The sequence below is a fragment of the Triticum aestivum genome, chromosome 7B (genome assembly GCF_018294505.1).
Source record: "Triticum aestivum cultivar Chinese Spring chromosome 7B, IWGSC CS RefSeq v2.1, whole genome shotgun sequence".
NCBI lineage: Eukaryota > Viridiplantae > Streptophyta > Magnoliopsida > Poales > Poaceae > Triticum > Triticum aestivum.
Window position 1 is genome coordinate 220,060,512 of NC_057813.1, and position 11,547 is coordinate 220,072,058.

The following is an 11,547-nucleotide window of genomic DNA, read 5'->3' on the forward strand; positions in this document are numbered from 1 at the left end:
AAGCTAGATTCAACATGATCTTCCACGGAACTTGAGCATCTCCGGGATCTATACCAGATAAATATTGGTCTTCATTTCGGAAACGCGGAAATAATTGACACGGGGACGGCGATCCCAAATCATGCACATGGCAATGCATTATTTCTTGTTAGCAGTGAAGAGGTCTGCCCACAAAGTCCTGGCTCGGGTCGATCGAGCCTGTTGACCTCGGACGCGTAGATTCGCAACCTAGTCGAATGGACCACGCCCGTCGATTCGCACTAGTCCACTAGCAATCAGGCTTGATTGGGGCTTTTACTTGATTTTCCTAAAAGTGATGAGCACACACATTAGTAGCATGGAGGCACTAGGACAGGTATCAATCACAATCTGCATGCAGTACTACTACCACAATCTGCCCTGCTCCTGGGCAAAGCCCAAATCATCGCGCTGAAAGATCTCCCCTCCCTCCCCGTTCCCGCGCGTGGCGGTGGCACCAGGCTCGCTGCCGCACGCCAGGAATATACTGCAACAGGGCATTGTTAACCGCTGTTTCCGACCCAAATTTTCTCCGCACCGCGCCCGGGTTTCCCGAAGAAGGCCGGGCGTCACTGCTGCAGTGCCGGGCGCCGCCGACTTCCCATGCGTTCCACGGAGCGCTCCCGGTCGCTGTCCAACCCTCTGTTCCTCTCCGGGCCCGTCACGTCGGCGCGCGCCGTTGCTGTCCGAGACGACAAAACTAAGAGCAGATAAGCACACCTCTCACGAATCATGATCAATAATTCCTTCAAACCCCAATAGGAGAGGGGAGAGCTGCTTTCCATCAGCACACTAGACTAGATTCCCGGCCACGGACACACACTGCTGATTGGCGCGAAGCCTGACCAGTATTAACGTGGAAACATTCCACCGGAACAGGCCGGGATAAGCATGACAGAGGTGCGACGTGGACGAATGGGCGATGCTGGAAGGTTAGCTTAGCAAACTAAATGGAATGGATCAGATCAGACCTTGTGAGTGAGTGACGCCTGCACTGCACTAAGGCACTAGCCCGGGCAAAAGCCAGCGATAATGCAGCCGCCAGCAGCAAAGCACCCGTATTCGCGCCCAAACAGTGATGTGATGAGACGCTGGAAAGACGGCTGCTAAGAGCATCTCCAACGGCCGCGCGAAACGACGCGCGCGGGGAGTAAACGCAGCCTTTAGCGCGCGGGGGGCGTTTTGCCGCGCTCCAGCGGCGGCGGGAAAATCACGCGCGCGGGAACCGCTTGCGCGCGCGCGAAAAAAGCCAGCTCGCGCGCCATATTTTGCGCACCGCTTCCGGCGTGCCTATAAAATGCGGCGCGCGCCACGCGCCTCTCTCGCACCTCCTCTTCCTCTCTCTGCCACGCGCCGCTCCAGCGCCCCGACACCGACGAGCCTCCGCCGCTCCAGCGCCCCGACACCGACGCGCCTCCACCGCTCCAGCGCCCCGTCACCGACGCGCCGCCATGCCGCCGTGCCACCGAGGAGCGTCCGCCTGCGCCCCAACGGCGTCTACACCGCGGAGATATGCTCCGGCGAACTCCGGCTCGGCCTCGGCACGTACGGGACGGCGCGCCAGGCCGCCCGCGCGTACGATGCGGCGGCGAGGCGCCTAGGCCGGCCGCGCGGCCAGATGAACTTTCAAGATGTGTACACGCTCCAGCAAGCTCTCAACCTCGCCCCTCTGCCTCGTCTGAACACAGCGGAAGACCGTGCGGAGCACGCCGAGCGGCAACGCCGCCTCCTCGTTGCCCAGGAGGACGAGCGGGTCATGGCGGAGTGGCGCCAGCGCCACCCGGAGGACGTCGCCTACGAGCAGGCCTACTGGGCAAGGCGCCGCGAGGAGGACACGCAAAGGTGCCGCGAAAAGCGGTTGGAAAGGCGTCAGCGGAAGGCGTTGGCGAATGCGCAGTCCGACATCGTTGCAGCAGGTGGGCAGTCGTTCTTCACGCCGGACGATAATCGGTGGCTGGACATCTGGCTAGACACCTCGGACGACACCGCCGAGGATGATAGCGATGGTGATGATGATAGCAACTTAGAGTAGTTTCTATCTAGTTGCGCCGTAGTTTATCTATGCTTTCGAACTATCTATCTAGTTGCACCGATGTAAAATACCTTTGTATCGGGTTTTATTTATGCATTCTATCTAGTTTTTATTTTATCTATGCGTTTGAAAATTAAAAAAAATATTTTATGCGCGCTGCATTTTTACGCGCTGCTGGAGCGGCGCGCGCGCGCTGCATTTTAGCGCGGCTGCTGGAGCGGGCGCAGCGCGCCGCGCCAAACCAGACGCAGCGCGCGCGCTAAAAATTTTTTTGCGCGCGGTGCTGTAGCGCGGCTGTTGGAGATGCTTTAACAAACTGGCCGGGTTGGTGCGGCGAGCCATCCGTCCGGCTCCATCAACCAGCTTTGGCATGTGAGCGAGCGAGCCAGCCAGCGTCCCGCACCCAACCTCGTACCCGGGTTGGGTTGGGGGCGGGCCGGTGAGCGGCTCGTCGAACCGGCCCGGGCGTATGCGTCGACGGACAGGTGCTCTCGACCGACGCGACGCTTTCCCCTGTGCCCCGTCATCGCAGAGGACGAAAGGGAACGTTCTCTAGCCTGGCGCACTACCCCAGGCAATTCCGTCCCTTCATTGGGTCCGCATCATTGAACCAACGCCGGGCTTTTGACGGGTCACCCGCGATTAATGAGCGCTCGTCCTATACGTCTTCCGCTGCACCTTCGATCGGCAAGAGTTTTGGTCCGTTCTTGCGGACAGAATTGATAAAACTAGCTATTCTGCTCAAGAATAGTACTAGCGCTGACATCGCGCATCACTGAACAAACAATATATGAATATGAAATGCGCTCCACGCAAGTGAAGAGTGAATTAAATGTGTTCATGCCTGAGAGCTGCATCGTGGAGTGGAGTGGAGCGGAGCGGATTAATTAATCAATTGGAACTCCCGATGGAGGGCATCTCGAGATCTCCAAACACTGAGTAGCTGGACAACAAGGAGTAGTATACTGGCAGAAAGTAATTCCGCTAGTAGTGATAGATTAATCTCGAGTCAAACCCAAGTAATCTTGTTTAACCTGCCACCACCCAGGCACCCACCCTGATTGATTGGTTACCAACACAGAGCAACAAATTGTAATTGCAAACTGAAATGAGGAACCAAAAGTAGAAATGTGCAATTCAGAAGAAGTGAAATTGGTCCCTGGCAAGCTGTAACAACATTCGAAGATGATGGTTTCGAGCTGAACATGTTGCTATCTCCTTTTTCTCGGGTTTTACAGAAAATGGGCAGAGGCCAGAGGGATCTATCTATGTCTGGATCCTAACTCAGCTGCAGTAGCTCCTTTTCCCGGCGAGGTGGCCGGCGGCGGGCTGAGAGGGTGTCAGATGGGGAGGCCGGCGGCGTGGTCTCAGAAGATGTCGAGGACGTCGAGGATGGCGGCGTTGCAGAGCGGGCAGCGGCCGCGGCCGGCGAGGAGCTCGCGGGCGCAGGCGCGGCAGAAGGTATGGCCGCACGGGATGAAGGCCGCGCCCTTGGCCCGCGCCATGCACACGCAGCAGCAGCCGGCGCCTCGCCCCGGCTCCGGCAGCTCCGCGTCGTCCTCCGGCACCAGCGCCTCCTGCGACGACGGCTCCGACGCCGGGTCCTGCTCCTGCTGCTGCACCGTCGCGCCGGCGCTCCACTGCCTCTCCGTCTGCTCCAGCAGCGCCATGAGGGACACCCTCTCCCCCTGCTCCTCCTCCTCCTCCTCCCGATCCGTCGGCGGCTGAGGCGGCGACGCCTCCGGAGGCGTCACCGGCGCGGCCACGGGTCTAGTCAACGCGGGGCCCGGGGCGGGGGTGGTCTGCGGGGCCGGCAGGGACACCGCGCGGCGGACGAACGGGTCGCCGGCAGCGACCGCGGCGTGCGAGGCGGGAGGGGCCGGCTGGTCGTCGCGGATGATGTCGAGCAGCGTTCGCGCCGCGGCGGCCGCGACGGCGGCGCTGGAGGAGGGCGGCGAGGGGGAGGCCCGGCGGTCGGCCTGCATGGCGGAGGCGAGGGTGACCGCGGCGGCGCGGCGGCCGTCGTCCTCGTCGCGCAGCTTGAGCAGGTCGCGGAGGTTGCAGGAGCCCGGCTGCCCCGGCGGCGCGGCGGCGGGCGGGCCCACGGCGGCCAGCTGGTCCGCCAGCGTGACGCTGCGCCGCAGCACCCTCCCCTCCATCTCGGCGGGCGGGGTGTCTGGACAAAGGCAGTCGCCCGAGGTGGAAGAAGAGGACAAGGGGAGGAAAGGAAAGAGAAGGGAAGCGCCTATAATTCTTCGGTCTAGCCAGCAGCGGCAGGGCGTCGGGTTAATGAAGGAAGGGCGTGGCGCGCGTGAGAGCGTGTATCGTAGTATCGGCGAAGGGAGCGGGGTCTGTGGATCTTGACGATTTCGGGGCGGAATCGCGGGGGGTTTCGGCTCGCGCCCTGTTGCGCACCGGCACCGCGTCCCCGGTTTAGTTTGGAAGGGAGTAAATAAAGGCGGGGGGAGGGAGGGGGGAGTGGACTCGACGTATGATGACTGCAGTGCAGTGCAGTGCAGTGCAGCAGCGGGGCGCGAGGCGAGGCGAGGCGAGGGATCTGGCAAGGGGGCTGGCATCTGTCGGAGCACGCTTGCGCGCCGTGCCGTGCCGTGCCGAGAAGGCGAGATCCATGGATGCTGCTGGGGATTTTGACGAGAATAGGTTCGATTTGAGCGATCTGGTCCAGTTTCTCAGTAATCTGGCTTCAATCGCTAGCTATTCTGACGTCGCCATCTGTGCGGTACGCCGGTGCGCCGACCGACTTGCGATGTTTCTCACTATAGTCACGACTCGCCAGTTTGTTTCGATCGGGTGGAGAAACAAAGGACGGTCAAAAGGGTTAAAAAGCACATTTTCCTTTTCTACCCATTGGAAGCTCCACCATATATAGCGACACTGTCGCTGGCGCTGCGGGGTGAGGAAAGTTCCAAGTCGCCATCTATCCCAGCCAACACATGCAACCTTCGCTTGCATTCCAATCTCCCTCTCTACCATCGGTGGCAGACTGGCAGTAGCATCTGCGGCCCAGAAGCAACCAAAGCAGCCCACACTCTCTACCGGAGCCACCAGCACAAACAAAGCTGCTCAACACTGCGCATTTCAACACCTAAACACCGACAGGAACCAACTGTTGAGTACCTCAGCGGGTTTTTTATTTATTTTTAAACGAAATCAGCTTCAGCCTACCAGTTCAGTAAAAGGCAGCAAGTTCTCAGAGCATGCTCCCGGTACAGAAAAAACAAGTTCAGAACCCTACATACTTATTTTCAGAGGTGAATTTAATTGCAGAATGCAAAAAATATCCAGTGTCTTCCTACGTGTATTCAATCTCGTTTCTAACAAAAAATATTCACTGTCGAACCTATCCCATGTCGTTCCGACAAGAATTACTATACTTTCATGGACAGAGAAAAATGGTTCTCTCCAGCTGACCACGCTACAAGTTGCAACCAATGCAAAATCCTGCAACTGCAATGACCCAGCCCGCCAAAATCAACAAAATTGGACTGGACGACAGACTATATAGACTATGTAAGTAGGACGGTACACCAGGCCATCAAAACACCTTCTGCTTCTTTTGTCAGTGCCCTTCTGATTGCTTAGTTGGGTACAATGCCGGACATGCATCAGTCCTCCATCCTCTCGTAGAAAAGCATGTACGCCTCGCGGCCGAGAACTTTTTCTAGGGAGACTTCCTTGATGTCGAGATCGCTTGCACGAACCCACGAGGAAGAACCACTGCTCTGATGGTTGTGACCTGCCCCCCGCACATAAGCAATGTAGTGCCCTCCATTTATTTGATGCCCTTCGTGCTCAATGACACCAACTAGACGGTAGCTGCAGTTATCTTTGTCCTCAGACCTGAAGGCAAGAGCAAAATCAAAATAGTTAACTCATATGTAAGGATTTTAGTTAGCAAGAAACTGATGATTAGCTCGAGTACCAACAATGGCCTGTCTTTCTTGAAAACAACAAAATGCATACTCTATCAGATAAAAAAGACAACACTTAAGTGACTCATTCAAATACCAAGAAATTAAGGCCGTTGAAAGAGGTATACCCATCTAACGTTGAAAATACTAATCCAGAATTATAATAAGTTCGACAAAAATAAAAGTTGGTCAAGGTTAGGCATAACCACCAAAAAGACCAGAAAATGTCACCATAATAACGTTTCATGATATGATAAGTTTAGAACATGACCATAACTTTGCCAGTGATACACTGCTATGTTGAACAGAGTTTGTGGCAGACAGCCAGTATAGCTGATACATATTCAAATATAATGATATAATTATACAAAAAACTAGTTTCAATCAATGTACATGGTTCTGGTCCAAATGAGTCTGAGTGAACACTAAAATTCAGTTGACACTCAAATCGCAATTAAATGCATGGTACATGGTCCAAACTAGTTTCACTCAAATTGTTACCATATTTCCTTTTTACTATGCAACGAAAATAGGATAGCTTTTCGCAAATACTCCCTCTGTAAACTAATGTAAGATCTTTTAGATCACTACTTAGAGTAACAAATAAATAAATAGGAGAGGGAGTAACAAATAAATAAATAGGACAGCTGTTACCCGTTTGGAATTTAAAAGAGTTGGAGTCCACAAGAACTGAAATAAATGTGATTGCAAGACTACATGGTTAAATGGGCAAGTTGTTTTCAAAGGCACAAATTAACACTGTATGCATTGGAAATGCAGTTTAGACTGATGCAGCTTCAGGGTATGTCCGGATTGTGACCAAAGTCTACCCGATTAATTTTCTGGCCATGAAAAAAAAAAACGGACTTGTTTGGACGGTTGCCAATCTTTTTGGAATGCCCACGCTTTTTTGCCAACTCTAGTTTATTTTTCTAGTCAATGTTGGCCAACTCATGGGCAAGCAAAACCTCAACCAAAATTTTGGCTGGTCAACCTTTTAGTAGGGCAACCTTGGGCATAAACCAAACATGCCCTTAGATTGTCTTGCTGATTTGATAACAAATCTTTCCCTGGTAACTATAAGACTGGTTTTGTTTGCTCACATTTCTTTAATCTAAATCATGTTACTCTTCCACTGAGAAACAAGAGTGAAGATATCCTAACCTAACTCTGCTAAGGAAAATCAAGATGATCATGCCAGGAAATTACCACTATGTGTGCCAATCATTCATTTGCACAATCTTAAGAGCCTGCTTATTTCAGATATCTACTGATCAAGATTTAAAAAAAAAACTAATGTGCACATAGTACACAATATTCCATACACAACGAGAACATCATGAAAGATGTACTGTCTGAATGATCCTTTGATCTACAATGCCAGCGTCTTTTAAATCTCTTATTTTTTTCTTTCAAAGAGAAGGCATTCTATGGCAAGTAGGAAGAAACTATGAAACAAAGTAGTTATTTGCTTACTTAAAGATTAGAAACTTATCAGAATTGACATAGAAGAAAGGTATTACATATGGCTGTGTAGAAGTGTGAGAAGTCGGTACCTGGGGTCCATGAATGGTCCAAGATGAAGAATCTCCTTAAAGCTCACATGCCCTCTCAGTTTAGAAAGATCATTGCTGTATCTCTTGAATGGAATGATTAATACAGCTGGTAGCTTGTTAATCAACTGTGTTTGAATTGCACAACTGTTGCCATCTTTCTGCTCACTTTGGTTTTCCTCCATTTGTTGGGCAATATGATCATCCAGCATTGCCTGCTTCGCACAACCCTGATTTTGAGTGCTGGTATCCGGACTATCCTGGGCACTGAGCAGGTCAGTCTGTTTATCAGCTGGAAGCCCAGCTTCTTGTACACCTTGATCAATTTCAGCTTTTTCACTGGCTGTGCTGCAAGAGGCGGAGTCCTTTTCACCACAGCTCGCCCCTGAAGTGATTTCTTCAGTAGTTATGTTTTCAGAGAGTATAACTTGATGATGTACATCTGAACGATATGGTTGCCTACTTGGAGATTCTACGGACAAGCTATTACAGTCACTAGATCGCTCACTTGGGCATGTTTTCCTGTCTGACAGCTCAGTCTGATCTCTATCAACTGTCGTATTTATATTGGTGCTTGCCATGATCTGTTCAGCAACCTTGGAACAGTTCTCACAACGTTCCAACACTCGACGCGCAAACAGTTCCAGGCAGTCCTCAATCGACACAAGAGAGTTCATATGTCCGGCCTCATCATGAACAATATCACTGCTCTGAGCTTCCTCCTTTTCTTTGGTAGTAACTTTTACTGAGTAAGTCGTCTCCTTATCTTCTGGATTGCGAGAATCTATTGTTGCTTCCTCCATTCCTTCAGTGTCATCAAATAAGTCAGGAATGAAATCCAAAATTTCTATTGGCACCTCATTGATCTCTTGTGGGACATCATTCTTCTGAGTCTGCATATGACCGTGTACAACATCCTTCACTTCGCTAGAATCTGCAGATTCAACATACAGGGCTTAATATTAGCAAGACCATGCAACCAGAAGCCCTCACTCATCCTTTGCATAGAATCTTTATTGTCCACACTTTAAGCTGTTTATCTTTTTCGACAGTATCCAAACATGCTTAAGTTAACCAACCATTTGGAGTAACACCAATTGGATGATGGTAAGGACTAAAGACCCTGGGCTTCCCATGGCAGTTTGAATTACTACACTACGGTGAACACCTTTGCCATGTTAAGACTGCTGAAACATCCTGTCGGATTTTATGTAGCCACCCCAAAGGTTATCCTGCTATTTCTTCTATCCATGTGTAAAACGTCCATAACAATTACCATCATAACAATTGTGCACACTTTAAGCTGTTTATTTTTTTCCGACAGTATCCAAACACACTTAAGTTGACCAACCATTTGGAGTAACACCTACTGTATGATGGTAAGGACTCAAGACCCTGGTCTTCCCATGGCAGTTTGAACTACTACACTACGGTGAACACCTTTGCCATGTTAAAACTGCTGAAACATCCTGTCAGATATTATGTAGTCACCCAAAAAGATTTTCCTGCTATTTCTTTTATCCATGTGTAAAGTCCATGACAGTTTTCTCTGGTTAGCTAGTAATGAAGCTCCATTCCAACAAGTACCATTTGCTTGTTTTCAGAGACATAGCAAATAATACTAGTAGATCACACAATTCCGCATGTTCCTGCATTCTTTCCTCAAAAGTTGTATGATCTCAGACGCTCAACATTGCCTTTTAAGTTGACTACAGGAGCGCATAGACTTACCAACTTGCAAAGGCTTGGGGGTTTTCTCCATTGCCCCATCTCCCAATCCTGAACCGGAAATAGGAGAAGTACTGCCTTCAGCAGTTGTTTGAATCTTATTATCTCCATCACTCTTGTCAGTTTGAGATCCGTGGCTTTTGTTCCTTGGTGGTGATGCAACGCTTCTGGCTGGAGGATCCTTCTCTGGAAGTGACAAATAGAGTTCACCGAAATCAACGGTTTTAGGATCTTTAGGCGGGCACCTTTGGCAGGATGTGGTCTCAAACAGCTGACCCCCGAAAAGAGAAACGTGAAATGTAGGAAACACTTCACCCCCTTCCAAGACATGCCTACCGTTTTCCACCTCCACCTCCGCGTTCACAGCATTGAATAAAGACAGAAGGAACTCATGGCTGTCTTCCATCTTCCAGGCCTCGAACCGATTCGGATAACGCTCACGCACAGCTGCCAGTATCATGCATGGGTCCAGCATGCCTCTGGCATCATTCGAAATGCGTGTCTCTTTGAACAACTGCTGCAGGTGCAGACCAATGCTCCCCAAATGAGCATCCGGACTTCGAATCTTTGTCCTCAGCTTACCAAGCGCAAGGAGGCACTGCAGCGTTGCATTCATGAAGCATGTTTGTCCATGGTTCGGCATCCCTTTGATAACGTGGCCATCACCAATAGCATACCCAGACGCAACATCGTCCATTGCAATTCTGGGCACCCTTTGCCGCTCATCCTTTGCAATGCCGGACACCGATCCCCAGCCATCCTTTGCAACGCTATCCCCCGGCATCTGCTGATCCTTTTCATTTCTGGCCGCCACTGCATAGTCATCTTCGCTCCAGTCACTGAGCCTCATAGGGCGTGCACACATGAAGCAGTATCCCAAATTCGGTTCATCGCACCACTGAGCAACCCAATGCTGGTGCTCGCCGGCGTGCCAGCGGGCGTGTCCCTGCGGATCATCCCTGTCCACCGGCCACCCAGAGCAGAAGAAATATGAGCAGTCTATGCACTTCATCATCCCTTGGTCGTCCTCACTGGCTCCCTCCCAGGTCGTCTTGCAATTACGATGCTGGCACTTCCGAGGCTCCTTGAGGACCTGGTTTGCGACCTTGAGATCATGTACCACCATATCCAGGTCGAAGCGTATGTGGTCGCACCGCCCGCTGTCGTCCATACTGTCGCCGGTGCTGTCGCTGCTGATCCCCGCCTCCACTTCCCCGGACGATGGCCACTCGTCGCTCGACTCCGTCGGAGACGCAGGCGCGTCGCTGCATCCTGGACCAGCCAGCGGGTCCAGGCGCGGGGATTTCTGCGGGCTCTCGGACGCCTCCTCCGCCCTCTCCCTCTTCTCCTCTACCATCACGCCTGTCGCCTGGAAACTGAGTAAGAAACAACAAGAATGAGTCAAGTGAATTCTGAATCCCCAAACAGAACCGTACGGACTAGAGATTGAACCAAGGACGAGAAACAAACAGACGAAATTTGCTGAAGCCAAAACCCTGAAGAATCGCAGCTAGCATCAAGAGTTAGCAGCGCCATGAAATTTGCTAAAGCAAAAACTCTGAAAAATCGGAGAACGAGAAAAAACTCCACCAACAAGTCGAGAAGAAATCGAACATTCCGCTAGCGAGCATCAAGAGTTAGCAGCGCCATGAACTTTCCTGAAGCAAAAATCCTGAAGAATCGGAAAACGAGAAGAAAAAAAACTTCACCAGCAAGTCGAGAAGAAATCCAACATTCCGGTAGCGAGCATCAACCATCAAGAGCTTCGCAACTTAATTACGGCGGAAAAGCAACCGAGAACGCCAGCGAGGCGGAGGACAAGGAAAACCTCCCCCCGTCAACACACGAAGAATCCGAGCATTGCGGCGGAGAAACACACAAGAGCGGCGCCGCGGATCAGATTCGGGGACCGAGAGAGAAACCCACAGGTCCACCAACACCACGGGATCAAGCAAGCAAGCAAGCCAAGCACGCGCGCACCCAGCGACGCGGGGTTCGGTGGGGAGGCGAGGCTTACCAGGAGACGGCGAGGGAGAGGGCCTTGGAGGAAGAACCCGAGCAGCCGGAGGAGGCGTCCGCGGCCGCGACGAGGCCGAGAGAGGGTGGAGGAGGAGGGAGGTGGGGAGGAGCGGGAGGCGGTTTCGCTGGTCGGGGACGGTGGCGCCGGGGCGGGTTTGTTGGGCTGGCTGAGGAAATGTTGCGGCCGTGCGTGCCGAATGCTATGCTTGGGGTTTGGACTTTGGACCCCTTCGACGGCGCTAATCCTCCTCCTTCTAGAAAGATC

At 52.0% G+C, this 11,547-nt stretch overlaps 2 protein-coding genes across 2 annotated transcripts; both read right to left on the minus strand.

The window, feature by feature from the left end:
* Nucleotides 1–3,159: 3,159 nt before the first annotated feature.
* LOC123156626 (predicted GPI-anchored protein 58) lies at nt 3,160–4,490 on the minus strand. Its single transcript, XM_044574769.1, has one exon. The coding sequence runs from the start codon at nt 4,207–4,209 to the stop codon at nt 3,418–3,420; it is 792 nt and encodes a 263-aa protein (XP_044430704.1). The 5' UTR covers nt 4,210–4,490; the 3' UTR covers nt 3,160–3,417.
* Nucleotides 4,491–5,297: 807 nt separating this feature from the next.
* LOC123156625 (ubiquitin carboxyl-terminal hydrolase 2) lies at nt 5,298–11,525 on the minus strand. The gene is made up of 4 exons (XM_044574768.1): nt 11,281–11,525; nt 9,267–10,639; nt 7,539–8,469; nt 5,298–5,911 (listed from the first exon to the last, which is right to left on the minus strand). The coding sequence occupies exons 2-4, from the start codon at nt 10,618–10,620 to the stop codon at nt 5,677–5,679; spliced, it is 2,520 nt and encodes an 839-aa protein (XP_044430703.1). The 5' UTR covers nt 10,621–10,639; nt 11,281–11,525; the 3' UTR covers nt 5,298–5,676.
* Nucleotides 11,526–11,547: the final 22 nt, after the last annotated feature.

Excerpts from the sequence above, each read along its gene's own strand:
- LOC123156626 (XM_044574769.1), bottom strand. The coding sequence starts at position 4,209 with ATGGAGGGGAGGGTGCTGCGGCGCAGCGTCACGCTGGCGGACCAGCTG.
- LOC123156625 (XM_044574768.1), bottom strand. The coding sequence starts at position 10,620 with ATGGTAGAGGAGAAGAGGGAGAGGGCGGAGGAGGCGTCCGAGAGCCCG. Across the intron at positions 8,470-9,266 it reads CCCCAAGCCTTTGCAAGTTG|ATTCTAGCGAAGTGAAGGAT; the intron begins GTAAGTCTATGC and ends TTGAATCTGCAG. Across the intron at positions 5,912-7,538 it reads GGACCATTCATGGACCCCAG|GTCTGAGGACAAAGATAACT; the intron begins GTACCGACTTCT and ends TCTTGCCTTCAG.